General features: G+C 40.4%; 1 protein-coding gene across 9 annotated transcripts in view; it reads left to right on the top strand.

The window, feature by feature from the left end:
- RABGAP1L (RAB GTPase activating protein 1 like) overlaps positions 1 to 23,141 on the top strand; it is a gene marked incomplete at its 5' end in the record, with an annotated part of 248,705 nt that overhangs the window by 160,564 nt on the left and 65,000 nt on the right. For 8 of the 9 annotated variants that reach the window (XM_084290877.1, XM_084290880.1, XM_084290878.1 and 5 more), the window contains one exon: positions 12,813 to 12,854. In XM_084290877.1, coding sequence (XP_084147003.1) covers positions 12,813 to 12,854 — 42 coding nt within the window. Of the gene's footprint in view, positions 1 to 12,812; positions 12,855 to 21,508; positions 21,677 to 23,141 lie in introns of those variants that run through there. The other variant, XM_084290884.1, reaches the window with a different exon arrangement.

Consider the following 23,141-nt stretch of genomic DNA (forward strand, 5'->3'; position numbering starts at 1 on the left):
TAACAGGCAATTAGTTCTGAGAATCTGTGAAAGAAGCATAGATTAAAATTACATTAAAATGAAGATCTAGTTGGCCCTCATTGTAGAAGGAAAATGATATCAAAGGACTTGGGTCTGTTCAGCCTGGAGAAAAGAAGACTGAGAGAGGATCTCATCAATGTTTATAAATACCTGAGGCGTGGGAGACAGTGGGATTTGGCCAACCTCTTTTCAGTGGTTTGTGGGGACAGGATAAGGGGTAATGGTCACAAGATAGAGCACAGGAAAATTCTGTGCCAACGTGCAAAAGAACTTCTTCACAGTGAGGGTGACGGAGCACTGGAACAGGCTGCCCAGGGAGGTTGTGGAGTCTCCTTCTCTGGAGATATTCAAGGCCCGCCTGGATGCCTACCTGGGCAACTTGCTCTAGGGAACCTGCTTTGGCAGGGGGGTTGGACCTGATGATCTCTTGAGGTACCTTCCAACCCCCGCGATTCTGTGTGATTCTGTGACTAGACAGACTAGGCAAGAAATCATTCCTTAATGAGGGACTGAAATCAGATTGTGAAGCTGTCCGTCCAGTCAGCCTCCAGAAGGAGCAGTCAAAAAATAATTTTGGTCTGCATTAAATTGCTCTTTACTTTATCTCTGAACAAACAGCATGCCTGTAATTCCAGCAACTGGAAGGAGAAAAAAACAGTTGCAGCTGCTAACACCAGAGCATATTCTTCTGGAAAAAAAAAATCTTTGAAGCCTTTTTTTTTTTTTTTTTTTTTTTTTTTAATAAGCTTCCAGCCTTCTCATTAATTTTTCATAAATACAGATGAATTTTAAGTAGCTTCAGTTTCCTTCCTGGCTGTGCTTTCTCCATATCTCTGTTCTGTCAGTCACTGACAAACTGTTTACATCACATGTGACTCCTATGAAAGAAAAATATTGGGGGAAGAAAAAGACTTAAACCATTGCTGCCTGGGTGCTGCAAACTGGACATCCCAAGGGAGGTTCTCTGGTGCCCACAAAAGTACTTGAGTTATGGATGGACAGTTTGGGTCATGCAGGAATTCTTGGATGAGATTTGTCTTTTTAGTTTTTGACTCTGGCTGGAAGAGTGACGTTGACCATTACAGATACCTTTTAACTCTCAATCCAGAGAGGACTGGGTAGGTGGGCACATCTGCTTCCCTTGCTCGTGTTGTGGGATGGCAGCAGCCCAGCTGGGACGTGACCCTCCTGAGCAAGACCAAATCCAGGGATGTGGCAGCCCATGAACTATTTGCTACACTGGGATATGAGAATAATCGAGAAACTTTTAAAATCACATCAAAATGCGTGCCATTACATTGAAGGTCTTTTCATCATTCTCAACTTAAATATGACTTGATAGATAAATAAATAAATAAATAGCCCAAACTCGTATGAGTTTTGGACTTGCTGTGACCTGTACATGATTCTTTCATCCTGTTGTCTTCCTCTGACCTTTTTTTTTTTAAGCCATATGCAGACTGTTGTCATTCAACCCCCAAATTACCCAAATTTCCAGTGGCCTTAGAATTCTGCCTTGATAACTGTAGGACAGAGTCTGTCACCCAGGGTTATCCAAGAAGGAAATGTATTGAAGTGATTTGTCTTTCCTTGGACAGCAACTTGAAGAAAATTTCGGGCTTGCAGGCTGGTAATCCATAGTGCCATGGTACATATTATAAGGCTTAATACTTCATGTTTGACTGTAATAAAAAAACAAACAAACAAACAAACAAACAAAACAAAACACAACCTGTAGATCCAGTTGAAAGCTTTTATATGATTACAGCAAAGTGCTTGCTTTTGAGCTTGGCTACGCAGATAAATTTGAACATGTCAACATCAGCTGAAGATCTTTCTACAAGGCTTCTTTTAGCTGCCTGTTTCAACACTTCGTTAGCCTCCTTTTGCTATTTCTATTTGCATTAAAGAGTAACTTTATGATAAAAATCCAAGTGCTATGTGGACTTGGTCTTATCCATCAATGTGATATTATGGTATTGAACACCTTGTGAGTCTGCTTTGTTTTGCTGCCTTCTTTTACTGCAAATTTTAAATTATTTGTTTAACTTTTAACATTCAACTTCCTTTTGCATTTTAAAATTTACAATTCAGAATTAAAATATGTGTTTTAGAAGTACTAAATAAGTGACATTAAGAAAAGGGGGAAAAAAAGGAGAAAAGGAGAAAACAGAAATGAAAAAAATGGTTGACAGACAACTTAAAAGCATTTTTTAAAATTTCATGAAAAGAAAATACTCAAATCAGTTGGGGGATGGGTGGACACACGCACACACACACAGAAGCTCAAGGTTTTATTTGGTTATTACATGGTTATTAACCTGGAACTTTGAAGCTTTATTGGTAACCTGCCTTTGTCTGGCTGTTTTTGTGTGCAGTTCCTGAAGATACAAAATACACAAGATTGTACATCTTTGCTTTCAAGGAGTATAAATAAACCCTTCATGCTGCCTTTTCGGGGCTGGTACAGAAATTTATATATTATAGTGTCAGTAATTATATAGTCTTCTTACAAAAATTAATAGTTTGACTACTGAGCTACGATTTTATGATCAGAACTAAATAGGAGAGGAAGCAACTGGTTATCTGTCACTTTTGAATATTAAATAATTCAATGTTTTCTATACAGCTAGTATCAGAGAAGTGAAACTGCGTTTCCCAGGACTACATAGCAGCACGGGGGAAGATGTTGGCCTTTGTTTATCAAGTATCACATTTTGAATTTCATATAAAGTGGCTTTTATAATCAGTTTTGATAAACTACCTGTGATGGTGAAGGCTAATGGGTGTGGGCTTTTATTATTATTATTATTATCATTATATTTTATTTTAAATAGAAATTAAAGTGTGCCTTCTTGCTGGCAAATGAACACCTATCGCTGGTGAAACCGTGGCCCTGTGTTATATAGGCGTGGTGCCTGGGAGCACTGCTTTGTAGCGAAATAATGAAAACCTTAGACAACGTATAACTATCAGTGCTGAGGCTGTGGTTTCTGTCTTACATGTGCCGTACTGAAGAAGGGGTGTCCCAGGACCCCCTGAGCTGTGTGAAGTCGCTCAGACGCTAAGACCAGCCATCGCTGAGCGTTTGTCCTAACTGCAGAGTGGGTACCCCAACGGGCTGCTGGTTTGTGTCTGTCACTGCCAGATACTTCTGTGATCCCTTCAGCAGAGTTGAGAAAGAACAGATTAACGTTTTAATTTATTAAACTTCCTCAGGAACCAAGTCAGGAACAAGCCCACTTCCTCTGTAAATCAACATGCAGATGAAGTGTGAATTAAGTAAAATATTGTGCCTGGATTTTTATCTTCTGTAGAGCCACAGGGAAAGATTTGGAAAATTTTTGGAATTAATGATTGTTGTCACATTGTTTGCATTTGTTAACCCTTCAAGCTGTGACAATTTTAATAAACCTTACAACACAGCTGACAGGGCTTGCTAAAAATCAAATCTATTTCAGTAAAAACACATTAAAAACAAGACTGAAGTAATGAGTAGATATAGATCTGTGCTGAAACTTCTCTCATTATTCCCATGCTATTTACAAAAGTAAAGCCAATGTCATATGTGTGAGCTGGAAAAGGCTGGGGGGGGTTGTTTGTTTTCCTTCTTATGAATGCAGGCAATGTGACTGGCGTGCAGACTGCGTCCTTCCTCCTGCCCGGTGCTCCTTGCATTATGGCTGCTCGGGAGCCAAGTCTCCTTTTGGAAGTCTTTATCAGCCACTGCTCCTTCTTGCAAAGAGACTGGAAAGGATTTCTTTCTGAGGCTGTTACAGTTGGGTTTTAAGTGGCTTAAGATGAAGGAGAGTGGGCTGTGTCTCAGGCTGCAGATGGAAGAGACTCGGATTTGAACATGTGTGTCCACTTGGGTAACACTGGTGTGCTACCTTTGGGGCTTGCTATGCTGAGGAAGAAAGTATGCATGGGTTAGTTGGTTTAAGGCCTTCCACATAGTCAGGCACAAGTTGCTATATAAAAGTCTTTATTTTTAAAATGGCATATATCAAGACTGTTAGGGTCTGAAATGTTGTCATAAAGGAGCGTGTCCCAGAATAATGTTACAAAAGCATAGCTACATTTGTGCAGTGTTCTTAAATCAAAGTATGACATGTACCTATACGTACAGTGTGTGGAGAGTCTCTTATCTCCTAAAACAGATGTTACTTTAAATGTTGTGAGGCAAAAGAAAGCTAGAAAATTAAGGTGATCCATAACCTAGAAAAAGGTAAGGAATTTTAAGTTGATTATCTGTGGAATAGAAATGACTTTTCTGCATCGAGAAGCATCTGCTGACATATCAGCTGTTATCATCATCTTCATTGCAAAAACCTAGGGTGTGCAGTAGGGTTAGCTCAGGTTTTCTGGTCCTGGATGCTTTGCTTTTATGTATTTAGGTGAATTATGTAAATCCATGCTAAAAGAAAGTTTAGCTTAATTTGCCTGATGACTACTGCCGTGTTATTTTTCAGTACTAGAAGATAAACTAAAAAGAATAAAAAAAGGATGTAGTATTTGATTGGGTGCTTTATGGATGAGCAACTTTTTGAAGTTGTTGTATGTGTGTGTTTGAAATGTTCAGATTATTATAATTAAGATTTTAAATTTATTTTCTAACTGAAGGCCATAAGAAGCATTGGGTGTTGGGATATAAAATTTCAATCAAAAGCAGAAATATTAGAGGTATATAACAAAATGTTCTATATTGCCACAGGGATACACAAGATGCTCTATTATCTTTTAAAGCTATACAGATTTTATAAGAATTCAAGCGTGGATTGAGGAGAAGAGTATTTTAATAGAGCACATTCAAGAGGTTCTTGGAGAGACACAAGATTTAACACAACCCTTTACACTGTGTTGTCCAGCTGTTCCTGTGAGCATCCATAATTTATGTGTCTTCCATTCATAGCTCCAGCTTGTTTATCCCGAAAATAACAAGGCTGGTGATAAATGCTCAGCATGAGCAAAGAAAAAACTGCTTCACAGCAATCTGCAATTCAAGATAACTTATGTGAACAGAAGGTACCTTTTTGGTGATGTTGATAAATGTTGTGATCCCAAAACATTGGGGCTGCTTCTGTTCTGAGATGCAGGTGAAAAGTTGCCGAAGATGAGGGATCCAAGCGAATGACCTAGTTGTGCCTTGCTGGGGTAAGACAGCTCATGTTGTATCACAATATGTCTCTGAATTATTTTCTCCATCGCTACTGAAAGATTTTAGCCACTTACTAGTTGATGTTCACTTGGTTGATTTTTCTAGGAATATAGTTAATTTCCATAATGCTTGCTTAACACCAGTGCCATCTGCTGTATTTGAGTAGCAGCATAGTCTAGGCAGCTTTGGCAGTACTGAAAAACACTTCAGAAATAACTGAAGGAAAAGGATCACAAATAGGAGAGTGATATTCTGTGAACAAATCCAGGAAGCTAAGCTAATTTGGGGACTGTTTTTAAAAGACAGGGTGGTGCAGCCTGCCTCTGCCAAAACACATTCTGTTACTTTGTACTTGGAACTTGAGGTTGTGCTGGATTTTTTGATAAAATATGTAAAATCAGAAAGTGAACTTTGCATTCAGGTGCATGTTGGAGAGGGGCAATGAAGGCAAAGGCAAGGGCCAAGGCTGTGTTGTCACTGGGAAAGGGACATCATGAATAACGAGTGTTGGGAAAGAGATCAGATGGTGTGGGGGCATGCATTTTCCTTGTGTTGTGTGACTGGGGGAACATGCAGGGGGGAAGGAGACACGTCTCTCTCAACAGGTGTTCTGAGCCCCTCATCTTGTCTCTTCTGAAGAAACTTGGGGTCTGGAAGATTTCTGCTTCTCTCAATGTGTCTAATGGTCATCCCGTTTCCCTGTGAGAGTTGGAGGACCTGTCTGTCTACAGAGATCTGAGGTCTCTTTTTCCATCCCCTGATGTGGATTCAGGCTCCTTTCTCTGTCCCTATATTAATCAGGTTAAGAAAGAGGGAAAGGAATGTCAAAAGGCCATCAGATTTAAACCTCTGAAAACCAGAAGAGCCAGTACCTGATGTTAGTAGATGGCTTGGTCAAGCAAATGGAGAAGGCATGCTGCCAGCCCATAACCAGCTGCCAGTGAATTAGGAGCATGCCACTGCAGAAACGCCAGATGTCAGGGAGCAATTTGATATGTAGAAATGACTTAAAATCCCACGGCTGTAATGTTCGTTCTTTGAAAACAGTCACAGAAGCTGGACAGAAAAAGGGCTAATCTCATAGCACGCTTGACCTTCATCCAGCCTTAGCAACATCTTAGAAGCAAATTATGTGAAAGTCAGCCAAAGCATCTAAATATTTACTAGCACTCCTAAATCACATTCATTTCTGTTAGAAGCAAACAACCAAAGAAAATGTAATGCAAAATCTTATTTTCATGGTTTCCTGGCACTATTACTCACATGCCTTTTCATGCTGTAAAATACAGAAAAATAGCACAATGAATACTGAATCCCATGGTACCATTTTTAATTATCTCCATGGTACCTGCTTATCTAATAACTCAGTCAACTGGTTTTAATTGGGTCTGTATATTACCCACCACATTGTAGTATCAGGATGGAGAAATGTGCATTTTCTTTGCTTCTTTTACATGTTTATAACATTTCCTGCTGTGAGTTTTTGTTGGAGCAATATATATGGGCGCACTGCAGGAAAACCAGTTTGCAAAGTCAGCTGTACCTCATACTTTATCAGTAAGATCTTTTTGCAATATTTCTTTTCTCCAAGATAGCTGTTTAGTAAGAAGGCTGTCCATTGCTTATACAAACCTTGATATTTTACACAATAATAAGATCATATTTTTGTAGCTTTTAGTTATATGAAGTCAAACCAGAATTTGAAAATTAAGTTTCTTTTGGCCTACTAGAGCAAGAACTGTGAAGTAATTTTCCAGTGGAACTTAGCAATTCTTTTTGTGTGTGTCCATGATCTGCTAGGTTAGCAAGAGCTAATAATTCAAAGGGTATGTTAGTAGCTAAAGCAATAACCATGACTGAACACAAATGCACGTGGATGAGCTGTGTACAAGTGCAGACAGTCTTTGTAGCAAGAACTATACCTTTTATCTGGTGCCTTATTTGAGTGAGTTGGCCTTTCTTTCCTTTAGTTGTCCTGTTGCTGAGCTTGCATAAACGCATGAGCCTATGCATCTAAGTAAAAGATCCAAATTAACGTGCAGATCCCTGCAGAGTGTGCTCCAAGTCTGCATTACTTACAAAGAGAAATTTGAGCTTCAGAGCATGCATTTGTGGTGTCAGCAAAGTAAATATATTTGTGACATTCCTAAAATTTGTTGTGTATTCTCAACATATTACAGTTGCCAAACAAATGTTTTGCTGAAAGCAATCCAAAACATAAATAGAATTTTAATTCTCCTTTAGAGTTTGTAACCCCAATTACCCTCTACAGCTCTTTTGAAAGAGTGTGCAGTCAAACACATCATTATGAAACACTTTCAAATAATGAAACAATGTCAAATGAACTTCAGTGGAATAGCTAATCTCTCTCTCTTTTTTAAAGGGAAAAAAAAAATGGAAAATTCAGTTATTAGAAAACTAGCACAGGTTAACTGGTTCTTGATGACATGTCATGTGAGTCTGGAGGCTTCTCAGCCCATCCTTAAGTGCTTATACATTCTTCTTCACTTGGTGTGGAGCTTCAGGGAATGTTGCATTGATATCTTCCCTACTTCCCACTATGTGTCACTCATATCTAGGAACAAAGCCACAGATAAGGGTGCTCATGTTAAATGAATTTCTCAAACATTCTTTGAAGAGATTCACTTCCTTTTATTTGTGGAAATGATGCGGGGGTGCTGCCCTGTAACCAGAGGAAGGTCTGTCAGATGGTTTGGGCTGGAGAGGGATTATTGCTAGTATTTAATGTAGCCTAACTTCCCAATAGGCTTCTGTCAGCTAAGCAAAGCTTTAAAATGTGTGATAAGCTCCAAAGAAGTCCCCATGACAGATGTTGTCCAGATACTGTATGATTAAATTGTTTGGCCTAACTCTTCTGTCTTCTCTGCGCCAGGCTGGTGAGCTTTGGCCTGTATGAATTTACTGTTTCCTCAACACCCTTTTTTCCTGTCTCTTGGCAGATTTGCTAGGTCAGATGGATAGCTGTGCCTCCTCGCTTCTACAGGAAGCCACTAGCACCCTTTCTGTTGCAAATCACACCCTATAAGACCACTTTAATAGGCTCTTTGTCATCTTTGTTTGTTATTCCTTGTTCCCAATCCACTTTGAGGTCTTCCCGGAAGTCATCTCGTTTCAAAGCGCACAGCAAGTCGAACTGAGGGCACCTCAAGGAGGGCTTCTGTCTTTACGGGGAGTCACAGCTGCAGAGGGTGTTAGGGAACGGGGAAAACCTCTCACTAGAAGAAGGTTAACGTAATAATATTTCCACTTATTTTAAGCCAGCCTTGATGTCAGTGTACATGTATCATGCGGTTGAAGCATTACATTTTTAAAGTCTCAGGAGATATGGTTTCAGGGTTTTGCTCATGAGAATTAGCTAGAACCTGATGGAAAGTACAGTCTTTTAACATACATTTAGACAAATGGGTACATGATAAGCAGGAGCCTTAGAAGGTTGTAAGATAGCACAAAGGTTGGGAAAGGGAACATTTCCATTTCTCTTACCTCCTTGACTGCAGAATAGCAGAGTTGTCTGCTTTGACATGGGTTTGTTCGTTCTCCAGAAGTCCTGAGCACGAGCACTTTCATGGACCTCCTTGAGGCCTCTACACAAGCTTAAGAGGGTTCATAAATAACACCTGCTGGAAGAAAGAAGATACTGTGCAGATGCTTGACTGGACAGATAAGCCTCTAGACAGGCTGTCGTAGGAGCTGCTGGGCTTTCTGCAAAATGCTAACTAAAAGTGCTGTGGAGGAGCATATCCACACTGTGTTCCTGGGGCTGTTGCCCATGGGCTTCATGTCTGAATCTGCACACTGTACACCCCTCCAGCATGCGTGCAGCATCAGTGAACCCCTTGGGGTGCAAGACAATAGAATGGCTGCATGAGGAATGATATGACACAATGATAGGCCCCCAACCATTCCTGTGCTCTAATAACAGTTCTGGTTTAGAATCCTGAATATTTTTAATTTTGGCTGTTGCATGTTAAACAAGTGAGTGCTTAGGTAATTATTGACAACTTTCATGTTTGCAATGATGTTTTTAATATTAAGATCAGATCTTCATGACATTAAAGCATTTGCTTCAAAATGGGTTAAACATAGGAACTTTGGTTTTAAAGAGTAATTATCTAAAGCTTATTTAATATGGGCTCACTCCTCTTCCCAGTTGTGGATGATTTGTATGTACTTTCATTTTTCCATTATAAAATTGCTGGAGGGATATTGCTAGCAATGATTTATATGTCTGGTACACATTGGTATTTTTGGTACTTCTGCTTCTAAAATAGATGGAGGAGTTTAAGCTGAATCTTATAAATCAGTGTGTTGTAAATAAAGTAGGCTTTTAAATAAGAGATTGTGGGGGAAAAAAAAAAAAAGAGTTGAGCTAGCCTCCTTTTTCATAATCATAATCATTAAACTTGGCTATATCAGAACAGTCTTCCATGCGCTAGGAAAAAGTCATTCAAGTATGCAGATCAGTGGTTACACAATGAGTTGTTAAAATGGGTGGGTAAGGTGCTGCACTGGAAATGTAAAGCATTGTGCTGGAAATCCAAACACCTGAGCAGAAGCCACCTCCAATTCACCCAGCTGTCGACGGGTATTCATCCTTAAGGTTCAGAAAGTCCGAGCTGGTCAGCATGGAGCTGCCGTTGCCTGCAGCACTTGCTGCCTCTGCTCTGCAGTATTGCCTTGGTGTGGGAGTTACCTCTCCTGTGGAGGAAAGGGAAAGGTGCAAATTGCTTTCTGTTCTCAGGAATAATGGGGTGCCAATGCAGTTCTGTATAAACGTCTTAAGTCTTTTGGCTTTCTCGTTTTTGGGTGTTTGTGGGTTGCACATCTAATGTAACGTTAGGGAATCTGTGAGCCACCCTGGGCATGGTGAGGCAGGAAAAAGAGCTGGGCATCCTCAAGGCAGGAGGAAACCCATTTCTGCCACATTTGTTCTCCATACAAAGAGTTATGATGAGGAGAAACAGGAAGGAGTGTGATTAGTGTGAATTCATGAACAATTTGAGTTTCAGGCAAGTCAGAAAAAAAATATTTAAAAAATAAACGAAGACTGGTTTTGTTTTGTTTTGTTTTTTCTTTTTTCTTGCTAATGCCGGAAAATATACAGGACATGAATTCCTCAGTAATCCAACAGTTATGCATTGTACGTAGTCATAAAATAACTAAATCTGATCAACCAGTTAGAAAGAAAGCAGAATGTTTGCCATAGCCTGTAGTTGTGACTCTCATTTATACATTGAATGCTCATACTGAATCCTCTCTGTTAGTAAATAATAGTTGTTAATGTGTCATGACTGTGCTCAATGAAGTGATGGCTTCAAGTGGATATTTGGAATAAAAGTGGGAGTGCTGTGAACTTAATTCACTGCTGCTGGTGCTCTGGTGTTAAGTGTCATGACTGAAATTCACAGCCAGACTTTTTTTCTATTAAAATTAAGTATAAAGAGCAAAATAACTATTGTATTTGAAATATTTGTTATCCCCTTTGGAAAGGAGTTTCCCATGAATGTTTTCTTTTTTTTTGGTTCAGTCCTGCTGCAATTGTGACCTCTAGTGGAAAAAGCCAGTTTGTTATCATAATGATGATGCATCAAATTGCAAAGTAATTCATTGTGTTGCAATATTCATTATGGCTGATGTAGTAGCATTTCCAAGACTAATTAATGGTAAAATCCCTTCAAGGCACTGTATGTATATAATGTCAGTGTCACTTGCGTGCAAATCTGTTAAGACATTTTTAGATATCTACTCTGAAAGATGTTACAAAGAAAGATTTATCTTTCCATTAAAGAAACATGTAAGAAGATATGTTAAATATAATCCAGGATATACAGCATTCTGAACACGAAGGACATGAGGCCCACATGGCTCAGTGCCAGGTCCTGCACTTTGGCCACAACAACCCCATGCAGTGCTACAGGCTTTGGGCAGAGTGGCAGGAAAGCTGTGCAGAGGAAAAGGATCTGGGGGTGTTGGTGGATGCTTACCTGAACATGAGCCAGCAGGGTGCCCAGGTGGGCAAGAAGGCCAACGGCATCCTGGATTGTATCAGGAATAGTGCAGCCAGTGGGACCAGGGAGGTGATCGTCCCACTGTACTCTTCTCTGGTGAGGCCGCACCTCGAGTGCTGTGTTCAGCTTTGGGCCCCTCACTACAAGAAGGATATTGAGGCCCTGGAGCGTGTCCAGAGATGGGCTACGAAGCTGGTGAAGGGCCTGAAACACAAGTCCTGTGAGGGGCGGCTGAGGGAACTGGGGGTGTTTAGTCTGGAGAAGAGGAGGCTCAGGGGAGACCTCATTGCTCTCTGCAACTCCCTGAAAGGAAGGTGTGGGGAGCTGGGGGTTGGACTCTTCTCACAGGTAACCAGTGATAGGACTAGAGGAAATGGCCTCAAGTTGCATCAGGGGAATTTCAGGTTGGAAATGAGGAGACATTTCCTCTCAGAAGGAGCAGTCAGGCACTGGGACGGATTACCCCCGGAAGTGGTGGAGTCACCGTCCCTGGGGGTGTTTGAGGAAAGGTTGGACGTGGTGCTTAGGGACATGGGTTAGTGAGTGACGTTGCTGGCAAGGTAATGGTTGGACCAGATGAACTGGGAGGGCTTTTCCAGCCTTAATGTTTCTATGGTTTTATGATAACACAGCAAATAAGAATTACATAAGGTATTTTTCATATTTGGATGATCTTGAAGCTATTTATAAAGTTAAATTACCCAGGTAGGTAGGTACAGTTGCCACTGCCAGGCAGAGGGGGGTGCACACAGCAGTGGGGCTGCTGGCCCTTGGCTGGCTGTACAGTAAGACCCCAAGAGCACTTTCAGCTAAGGTGCTCTAAAGGGGCATCCTTCAGTGTGTGCTTCCTTGGCTTCTGAGAAAATCTCAGGCTCTCAGTTGTCAAAAAGATGCTGAAAAATAGCGGAGGAATGGAATTCCAGATTTTTGTATAAAACAAGTGGAAATGTAGCCTTTTTCACCCCTCTGTAGTCAGTAAATGAAGTGCTGTGTGCTTTCTTTGATTTTTAAGTGATTAGACATTGTCACTGTATCATTTACTGAATGGATTTCTGTATACATGTGTTTCCAGCTTTTGTGAACCAGAAATCAGACTATTTGATGCAGATATCGATTTGCTGACCTATGAAATGGTTTTGACTTAGGCTATTACCAGGTGTATTTTGTACTTGTGTTTTTTTTGTTGTTGCTTTAATGGTGTGTGTGAAAGATTTTACATGATTAATCTTGGCTTTCGGTTACTAGGCAAAAATCTTATCATCTTATCATTTTCTTGAGGACCTGCTTATGACAATATTCTGCACTGTTCGTGAAAAATATTGGGAGGAACCAAAAATCTGGAGGGATGTCCTGTGACATGCAGGGCACCTGGCTAATGACAGTGAGATTCCTAAAGCTCCCAAGAGCCTTCATTTTCTCCAGCCAGGAGTTTGGAAGCTGGGCCTTGGGGCTTTAATGATGAACTTTGAAGTATAGCAGAGAAAAGAGAGGCATTCCCTAGGGATTTGCAGTATCTCGTTAAAGATGCTACATAATGATAAGTAATAGGGAAAAGAGATTTGTATATGGGGAATGATTGAAATCTCTTTCTTCTTATTTTTCAGGGCATGAACATAATCTTTCATGTAGCCTTGGCTCTCTTAAAGGTAAGCCATTGATTAGAAGCTTTTTTATTCAACCGTATGGAATGTTTTCTCCAGCTGAATGTATTGTGTTGAAAGGGAATGATAACGGTGGGACTTCTGGGGGAGGGAGCAGAGGAGAAATATCATAGGTAGAGATGTCTTCGGAATTACACTTACGGTAAATTTGTTTTTATTAAACTTAATCATGTTCCAATGTTCCTGGAACAAGGAGTGCAGTCTCAGGATTTAAGTGTCTTCCGTGCAATTACTATTTAGAAAACAATTATGATTCACTTCACAGGGTATTTCTTTTGTGGCTGGATTCTTTCATATCAATACGCAAGAAAAGTAATTGAATATTATTTGGTATTAAATGTATTTGTAATGCCAAGAGAGGAATGGAAGCCTTTTATGAAATGGGTAACTTCTACCTTTCATTTAGGTGAACAGCATTTACCTAAAGCACAAAAACCCCACTGACCTCTAGGTAAACCACTGGTCCTTTGGATGGCAGCGAGACAGCTCAAAAGTAACTTATATCAACGTTCACAAGTTGTGCAATTATATAAACTGGCTTTGAGACTGTGGGTGTACACCCAGAGGTCAGAACAACTCCTCAGAAAATGTGATGAACGTTAGAAAGGACTAAAATCCTTAATTCAGACAAGTCATACCGCAAATTTATTTTTCAAGCCAAGTTTCTTTTAACAGACAATGCTCAGTCTTTTTATTTTATGTACATTCCACAATACACTGTTTTTCCAGTTGAACATTTCTCTTTGGCCTTTCCAGGAGAGGAAAATTCAAGGAAGTATTTTGTTAGTGTTATTATAAAACTATTTTCTAGGCTAAGGAGTTCTAAGAGTTGTTTCCTAATTCTGCTTGTAGTGATTCTTCTTGTGCTTATGCAGGATTCTCTATCTGCCTCTTTGGTAGTAGTGGGCTCTAAATGGTAAGGGAAGTATTATCCTGATAAAATATTTCTGTATCATAGCCAAAAACAACTGTGAAGAAGATACAGCTAAGTAGGCTAGGATTCTAAATCAGAAGCGTTCACATCAGAGCACATTTCCAAGTGTTACCAGCACAGGGCTGGTGATTGTCTATCATCAAATTAGCATTATGAATTGCTCTCAAGCAGGAATTGCTGTTCTGTTAGGGGGTAAAATAATTTCATACCTGGAGACCTGAAATAATTTTTTCCTGTTCAGATGTGTTCATAACCTCTCTTAACCATTAAAGACAATGTGCTTTATTTTACTGGTCTTTTTAAATTGAAGAAAGTAAATACGAGTGCTGCAGAACAACAGCTTTAAAAGCTGTGAGTTTCTAAGGCGTGCTTCTTGCTGATTCTGAAACAGATGAGAACAATTAGTAAGGATTTGTTCTATGTTAAAACAGAGCTATATGTTCTCATCCTCAATCTCTTATATTAGTTTCAGTTTGGAGGAAGTCATAAATCAGAGGAATATCTGAGTCTTTACTCTGCAAATGCCAATTTTCTCACATTTTTGTGAAGTGTGTGCTTCTCAGTCCCTCACTAAATAACAACAGAAAGCTTTTAGATTGATCTTCCTCTTACTCAGTGCAGTTTCTCACTGTTGCAACCAGCTGCTTGTATTTAAAGTGAGTGGCTGTTGGTTTTGAAACGACAGTACTACTTCTGTGACCAATTACCCGTGACATCTCAATGCAAAAAAAAAAACCACGCATTTAAGACACGAGAGGAATCCTTTCCCTTTCCACCTCCCACATACTGAGCATGTTTGCAGCAATGAGCAGCTAGCAGATTAAAGCTCTTCAGCCACAGAGGCCATCATTTGTAATAGGGCATTAATCTGATTTATCAAAGTATAAACAGAGTCTTATTTTTGTGTAGCATCCCAATGCTATGCTTTCCAATGCCTGTCGCTTCAGCAGGCACTGCTCATCGGTGTGCTCACCAGTCACGCTATCCAGCTGGTGGCAGCATTTTGCAGTTTGACATTAATCATTCAGTTACGTCATGTTGAGACTGCACCTGAATTAACATCCAGTGAGCTGAGCTAATAGCATAGACATTCCTTGCTTTTCATTTGCTGAGCATCGGAAAACATGGTGAATTCAGCACTGGGGTGTGAGAAGAGCCCTAGTGCTGAGAAAGGCAGCATAGACCAGTGTGGTTCAGAACAAGTCAGCAAACAACATTGTATTGGTGTTTTCACTTACAAAATCTCCAGTAAGACTGTTAGTTGAGAGTGACAGAGCAAAATGAACCATTCCAGTGCCAGCATATTTTCTGGTCTCTTTTGTCATCAGCTAGTTAGTTTCTTTGTCAGAAAATACAAAATAAACATGAAAATCTTCACATGTGGCAAGAAAGAAAGAAAGAAAAAAAAAAGCAATAAGCTTTGTTTCAAATTTGCATATTTCTGTAATTATTTCCGTAAACTTATGTTTCTGATCTTGCTACCTCGGGAAAAAAATAAAAAGCTAAATGCATGCTTTAGTTTGGAATTAGCAAAATGAGGCAAGTATTAAAATATGTGATGTGGAAAAATCAGGTTCTAGGTTAGGTTACTACCTACTGACGAGGGAAGAAAGTTTCATAAACTGGAAACATAAGAAGTAACCACAGGTTTTTAAGGTAAGTCTACGTCCTAATTTTCTTTCCAGGGGATGCTCTACTCCTAGCTTGTGGTTTGTAACACCACTCAACAGCTAGGTTGTTGAAAGTTATTTCATCTGTGTAACCATTAAAAATGCATAGCTTAATGCCAGAGAAAAGCTATGGTTTTCATTGGTAAAGTACATGATATTCAAATTGAAATGGGTAGAAAATAGTAAGAAACAAATAAAGTATTTGTTGTTTATCATCTAGAGCTTCACTTCAGTAGGTATGTTGTCTTACAGTCAGCACTGCTATGTGTTGGTCCTTGAACTCAGGCAAATGGGAGCAGCATTTCTGATAGGGGCTCTGAGGTCTTAGGCTCCTGCTCTAGGCTATGCTCTCTGATGGTAACTGTGTGTTACATGAACAAGGCGGTGGTGGTTGTTGGTTATTTCTGTTGCCACCTTTCAGTCTTCGTGCTGTTTGTGGCAGTGTGTGCCTAACAGATTAGGAAGAATACCAGTTATACTGGCAGGGACAGCAGGTGATTCTATTAATTCTTAAATTAATAGATTAGTTGATACAAAGGCTCGTTTAAAAAATAATAATAATGATAAAAAAATTTCAAAGTTGCCCTGGCTTATGAGGATTATTTGATATTTTTATATTATTATGCATGTGGACTGTAAAGGAACTTCTGGGCCAAAGAAATGCTTCTCTGCTGAATCGCACCATTACGTGACGTGGCAGCCATTTTATAAGCTAGTAACAGCAACAAAATTGTTGGTGGAAGGCCATTTTTTTGCTTTTTGCATATATATATTTTTTTCTGCAACATTGCTCTTGTTTCAGTCTAAACTTACTACTCAGCTTTCTACACTTCCCTGGTCTTAGATCAACTGTGTCCTTTATCTTAAACAGCCCTCTTGCAGAGACATGCTGGTGTTTCTCACCTTGAAGTATTTATAACTATCAATCATATTCTTTACTAAACAAATCAATATTCTTGGTATTCTTGAACCCTTGAACATCTTAGTAGTGGCCTTCTGCATCTGCTCAAATCTGCATTTGTCTTTTTGGATGTGAATGACTGGATCTTTGAGAGAGGTTGCGTTGTGTTTCCTGTGTTGACATTGTATTCCTTATTTCTAGAAGAATCTACTTTATCTGATTACCATTAGGATTGTATTGTTCTCATATGTTTGTATGGAATCATATTCATGATTAACCAGCGTGATCCACAAATCCTGTTTCACCACTTTAGGTATGGAGGACTTCAGTAAGGGCAAAAAAATTGAATAAAATTATTCTGTACCAAAATAGACATTTACATTTCACTTCTTAATTAACAGATTACAGGTTATATATTTATTTTTTTATTTCACTTCCAAGGCACTAATTTCTTTGAACAGACATTTGACCTAATCTGTCTTGGATTTTGTCTGTGATTTATCTCTTGCATTACCACTTAATGCCAACCCAGAACTTTAAAACCAAATCTGAAATCTTGTTCTGTGTTAAAGGCATAGAACAAAAATTTATGCTCATGTGAAGCAGACATACCAAAGATAGCTAGAGTAGTGATTCAGTCTTATAGGCACTGGATTCTGTTGTTTGTGGGTAAGTTACTCCTATTTCTTCAGGGAGCTATGTGGCTTGCATTGTAACCCAAATAGCCGGTGTAACATCCCTGAAAATAAAGCCGCCTTTTGTCACTCAACACATGCCCGGTGCTGAAATTACCACTTGCCACTATCTTTATTTGCCATCTTCACTTGCCACTATATTCATTCGGAGTAGCAATTGTCAGCTATCACTTATATGTAAAATTGATAGTTTTTTTTTTCCTATTTGCATCAATTTACACTTGTCTACGTTGACTTGTAATTTACCGTACTATTTCCCAGTCATTCAGTCTCTTACAGTCCTCCAGCAATTCTTTACTGTAATCCCGTGTCTTTAAAACCCTGAATAATTTAGTAACATTCGCCAACATTGTCACCTTGAGATTCACCCTCTTTTCCAAGCCATTTAAGAACAGGCTAACCAGCACGGACCCCAACACAGATCACTGTTGGAATCTGCTCTGAAAATTAATTTTGTTGTGTTTTCTCTAATAATCTTAAAGATGTAAACGTCACTCAATTCAGATTACACAGTTGTGATTAGACCCAGAGAACACAAAGGACAAAGTAATTTCTGATAAGGTAAGAGGTGAAGCTCTCATTGTGGGCATGATGTAATTGGTATGGATTTTCAGAGTTGTTCTGGTGCAGAATTTGTCTTATTCTTTGTAGAAATAAACTTGAAAGAGAGCTTTCTATTTTATTCTTCTAGTTTTATATTCTATTTAGCTTTTCAAAGCCGGTTACTTTTGCCAGTAAAACACTAAACACTAAAATGTTAAAGGCAATCCAATTCCTTTTTTCTTTTTTTTTTTGGACAGTTGACATAGAAAAGAGAGATGTTATCATACATAGGCAATTAGCAATTGATATAGCAATTATGAAAATGTTCAGTGTATCTCAGTGCTGACCTTTCAGTACCATGCCCCATTATCGTAAACATTTTATATTCTTGTCAACATAAAGCACAGGATAGGAGGTAGGACTAGTGATGCTTTTGCCGGGAAGATGGGGACAGAGAGAAGATACACTTGGCTAGGCTATGGGAGAATGTGGAGAATGTGTGTGCAGGGGAAGCAGAAAGGGAGAAAGGAATCCACGGCACTCACACGCTTGTATAACCCAGTGCCAGCGGTGCGGATGTTTGTTGCATGGATAGGAAGGCCAGAAACAGAGAATTGTATTTAAAAGCCCAGGTAGCCTACAATATGGAAATCAAAGCTCAAATAATAGGTGTTTAGCATAAGGTATTCTACTTCATGTGCAAGAATACAGGACAGCAAGCTAACGGTAGGGTAAGAGCAGTGGTGAAGGCACAGAAAGGAGCAGTGAAGTCTACGTGAAAGGAAAATCACAATTCCTCATCAGACATGGGTAAAAATAAGATGCAGTGTTCAGTTAGGATGTGGAGTATCTGAGAATGGCAGGGAGTATAAAATATCTTAAACTGCAAATCTAAATGACAGATCACTGTTACGCTGTGTGAAGAACTGGCATGATTTTCTCCCACATACTGTTTTGATATTCCCCCCAGCTCTTCTTCCAAAGAAGAGGCATAACAACAGCAATGAAAGCCACGAAGTTTTTGTAGAATGAGAGCTGAAAAACCTAATAAACACTGGGCATTGGATTTTAGCTGATAATTCAGGTTTTTTTGTGAAGCTTTGGAACTTTTCAGGTTTTAGAGACCTATTTTTAAAGCAAGTAATCCAGGCCTGATGTACAAATTGTAATGATGGTAGTAGACCACATCCCTTGGGATGCTAGTCCTGTAGTTCATTTTCCTCATTCCTAAAAATTTGAACCTTATTTCTAACCTGAATTCATCTGGTTTTAGCCTCTAACTATTGGATCCTATTACAACTTTCTAGAATTAAAGACTTTAATTAATAATCACTTCGTTCCATTATTCATAAGCCCAGACATTACCCAAAGTGAACCAAATGCAAAACTCTGTAAAGATGAGAGCTAGTAGCTTAAGTTTGGCTTATGCAAGGAAAAAAATAAGGCTTTTTATATGGACAGCACTCAGTTCTCTGCCCACAAGTTGTGTTTGGTCACCACTGACTCTTCCCATTCACCCCTATGCTTCTGGTTACGTCTGTATCTTCCTTGTTTCCCAAAGCACACAACAGAACACTCTTATTTCTTTCTTTTAATATTTTGAGTAATATTTTCATTCCCATATTGAGAATAGAACCTGAATGTCCCTTGAATATCATGTGTGCCCGCAGGTGTTTAAGCTAGATGTAAGCACTTGAAAAATTCCACACACACACACAAAAAAAGATCTACTTTCTTTTCTTTAAACCCCTTGCCCTACAAACATACCTCACTGAGGTGAGACTTCAAGCTGTGATATATGACTGATCGTGGTCCTTGCCTATGCACAGAGCACAAGCTCAGCCTGGGCAGAAGCGCCATCACCTCTCTCTTCGCAGTCCTGCTCTGTGCTCTGCTCCATCTGGGTGGGTTTCCTCTGCAAAGCAGCATCTCACAGCCCATGGTGCTTCAGCCAGCTTTCAGGTGATAACCTGTATAAAAGAGCTCATTCAATACTGCACAAAATTTGCTGGCGAATTTGGTGGTGAAGTCAACTTCAATCCCATTTTGCCCCAGGAGAGTTCGCTGAGGCCTCATTGTTGTCAGTTGTTGTCTCTGACCTGTGACTTCTGCTCTTTCTGATGCATCCGTTCTCCCACCTGCTTCACGTGTCTCCGTGAGCCAAGGTGACCTGTGTGCATGGGGAGATTTTCAATGATACTGTCCCTTTTTTTCATCTCTTCTTCTTCCAAGAAAACTTGCTTGTATTAGAAAGGAGTCTGGTATGGGTGGTGTATCAGACTGTACGAAATGAATTTATTTTTCTCTGCCATTTGCAGTTTTTATTTACGCTTGTTCATGGCATATTAAAATTAGTGTTCATATTTGAACTACTTGTGAACATCTTTCTTATTTCAATTCAACAAATCCAAGCTACTGATTTTTACTTTGCATTAGTATTTTAAATGATTTTTCTTGACATGATAGACAAATGGCTTTTATATCAAAAATAATGTATTTGCAGAAGTGTTTGCAATTGCTCTGCTTTAGATCTCCAGATCTCCTTGCGATATTTTAAATTATCGCCTTTCTCTGTGTTGGAATCTGTGCAATATCACCACTGTGATTGAAAAGTGTATTGTTCTGTTACAGAGCCCAGGTTATAATTAGGCAGTGCAAAAGGGAAGCAGCATAAAAACATGCTTTCTAAAATACAGAACCGCAGAAATAGCCTGCTGCGTTGTCCTTAACCAGATGGCAGAGGCACCTGGCCTGCTCCCCGCACGGGGAAGATGCGAGGCAATTTAATGTGTGACATCACAGCATTTCCTTACAAACGTGCAGTTAATTTCTAGAACCAATTGAAATGCACATGCTGACATCATCCCCTCTCTACTGATTGTATCCAGGTTTAGAAATGCCTCTGGAGAAGACAGTGCTGGAAATGATCGTTATTTAAATTATTTAACTCGATCCTGCGCAGGCTAGGCTACATCTCCCTGGCTTTTCGGAAGCCGGCTGCTGCCCTCCTCGCCAGCAGTCCCTGGCGGTGTCCTTGCCCCTCTCCAGTTTGGCAGCCTGGGAGGGAGGTAGGAGGGTCCCTGCCCTACCTGCCCGGCTCCAGATTGCACTTTGTCTGTGCTTGCGTTATGCAGAAGCAGATCGACCAAAAGTCATTCCACTGCCTGGCAGGCTGATTTCTCCCTAAACATCGAGCGTTAGAGGATGCGGTTCATGTACACGAGCCTGGGATCCAGCAGCAAAACCCGTCACAGTTGAATTGATGTAAGGTAGACGGGGAGGGGGAGCTCATCCGTCCAGCCGCTCACTATTGGCTTCTTATTACGGCATTCTCCCCCGAGACGCACGCTGCATGCTCATTCACCCCCTCCCAGCCCCCTCCTCTCCTACCCCTTCATTACTGATGCACAGCAAGAGGCAGCAGCAGCAGCCGCCACGCTTGTCACGGATCCGAGCTTGCAATGAGCTCATCCTTTTCTCTTTGCAGCTTCCTAACTGCCCTGGCTTTATTGCTCTTATTGCTGCTGCTGTCTGCTCACACACACAGTCTCAGACACGCTGAGCCCTGAGAGCTCTCCATTGCTTTCCTTCTGTCAGAGCTTTCCTGCACTCATTTTCTGCCATTTTCCTGCCTTTTAGGTACATTTTAGATCCATGTTTTCTTTGGTTTCTTTTTCAAATCTACTTCGGACTCTGGCTGAGCCAGCACAGTGGATCATATTTTTCCTTGATTCTTAGCAAAGATGCTTTTCTCATTTTGAGAGTGTCTGCTGTGCTGTAGACGCCCATCTGAACCGATAGCAAAGAGCTCAGGCTGGCTCTTCTGGCACTGCACTTTTTGAAATTGTGGTTAAAAGCCTGTTCTTCTCACTCTGGATACTTACTACTTACTGCTCATGGAAGAAGGGGTACCTTGCAAAACCCCAGCTGCCAAGCTCACACCACCTGTCAAAAAGTCACAGGACATGCATGACGAGAGAAGCAAGCTGGTGAATGAGTATGCATGTCGGGTGCTGGAACTTCTGGGGATGGGGCATCGCCTGTTTGTGCCTCGGCTGCTTGCGGTGAGATCACGTTTTCTTGAAATTAATTCTCTGTGAATTTGCCATCTTTCCTCCCAAACCTGCTTTCCCCCCAGGATTCTTTATGCTGAACGGAGGTGTGAGATGTCTCTTCTTTTTTTCCTTGGCTTCTTACAACCCTAAGCACCGAGTCTTTCTTCTTCCTGGCAGCCTGGGAGGGCTGAACACGGGTCCTGCTGCTGGGAGCCAGTGCCACTCCTTCAGCAGCTCGAAGGGTCGCAACCAGGTCTGCATCACCGAAAAATCTTTTCTAAAGCTGTGAATGCTTTTGTTCTCAGTTCTGCAATGACTGCAGATAAGCAGCATGCCCTGTCTACTTCTAGGTGCTGATGGAAAGTGCGTTAATTCTCTGCAGTTCAAATCTTACACTTGTGACATCAAAGGTTTGTTTTAAGCATTCATAACATTTAAGCTGTGTTGATGTGTTTTGGTTTTCTGCTGTTTCTATATTCGGTTTTGACAAGGCAGGTGACACCATGTAAAAAAAAAAGTTTAAAATACATGTGTGGAATTATCTGGGAAATAAATTGTTAAAGATGTTCTTATCTGTCATAGCAACTGATGTCTGTGTGTGAAATGGCCTGAAATTGGTGTGGCATCTTATGGTACACAGAAGTACGCCTTCATCATTGCTGCTGCTGTGCAAAACACACCCAAAGCCACGAAATAGCAGAGAATCTGAAAGTCAGCAACTAGCCCTAGCTGGGTCTGCTCTGGGGTGCCATAAACTGAGCTACAGCCTTGGGGCATGCCTGCTCAGTGGTGTGACACCAGAATGTCATTTTTATGGGATGCCTGGGAAAAGAGTGCTTTTACTGACCTGTACCATGTTCTTGTGGCTTGGTGCCTTTCCTTCATTTCCACGCCCTGCGTAGTCCTGTATTGTGGTGTTATGGAGTGACCTGTCTTGCATTTTCATCGTGCTGCTGAACCTCTGCTTGGTGTTCTGCAGTACCCTCAGATAAATGATGGTGATCTGTGCATTGCAAAATGCTCAAAATAAATAAAAAAAAAAAAAAGCAGGTAGCTGAGTCTGTGCTGTGTTCCAAACGTTGTTAGATGGTAGGGACAATGTTCACAAAGTCTTAAATTGCTAGTAAAGTGAAGATGAATTTGGATACCTACAGGCACTTGTAGAATTGGGTGTAGTGCCTGCCGTAATGGCTAATAATGCATGGCTGAAGCTGCTGTGTTTGTAAGCATTATGCTAGTCTAGCTCAAAGTGCGTCTAAACCTTCTTCCATCCCATCCAGCTGCTTTAGTGCTGTTGGTCTCCTGGTCAAGGACTACCAAATCATTCTGAATTGTTTTGTGATGACCTCTAAGGAAGCAGAAGCAAAAATACAAAGCTCTTTTTCACTTGACTTAATCAGGCTTTGGAGCTGGCCCTCCTGATAGGGCATACCAGGGAATTCAGTGTACTTCAGCAGCCAGACATCTGAGCTTT

This window comes from Netta rufina (genome assembly GCF_964035555.1).
Source record: "Netta rufina genome assembly, chromosome: 8".
NCBI lineage: Eukaryota > Metazoa > Chordata > Aves > Anseriformes > Anatidae > Netta > Netta rufina.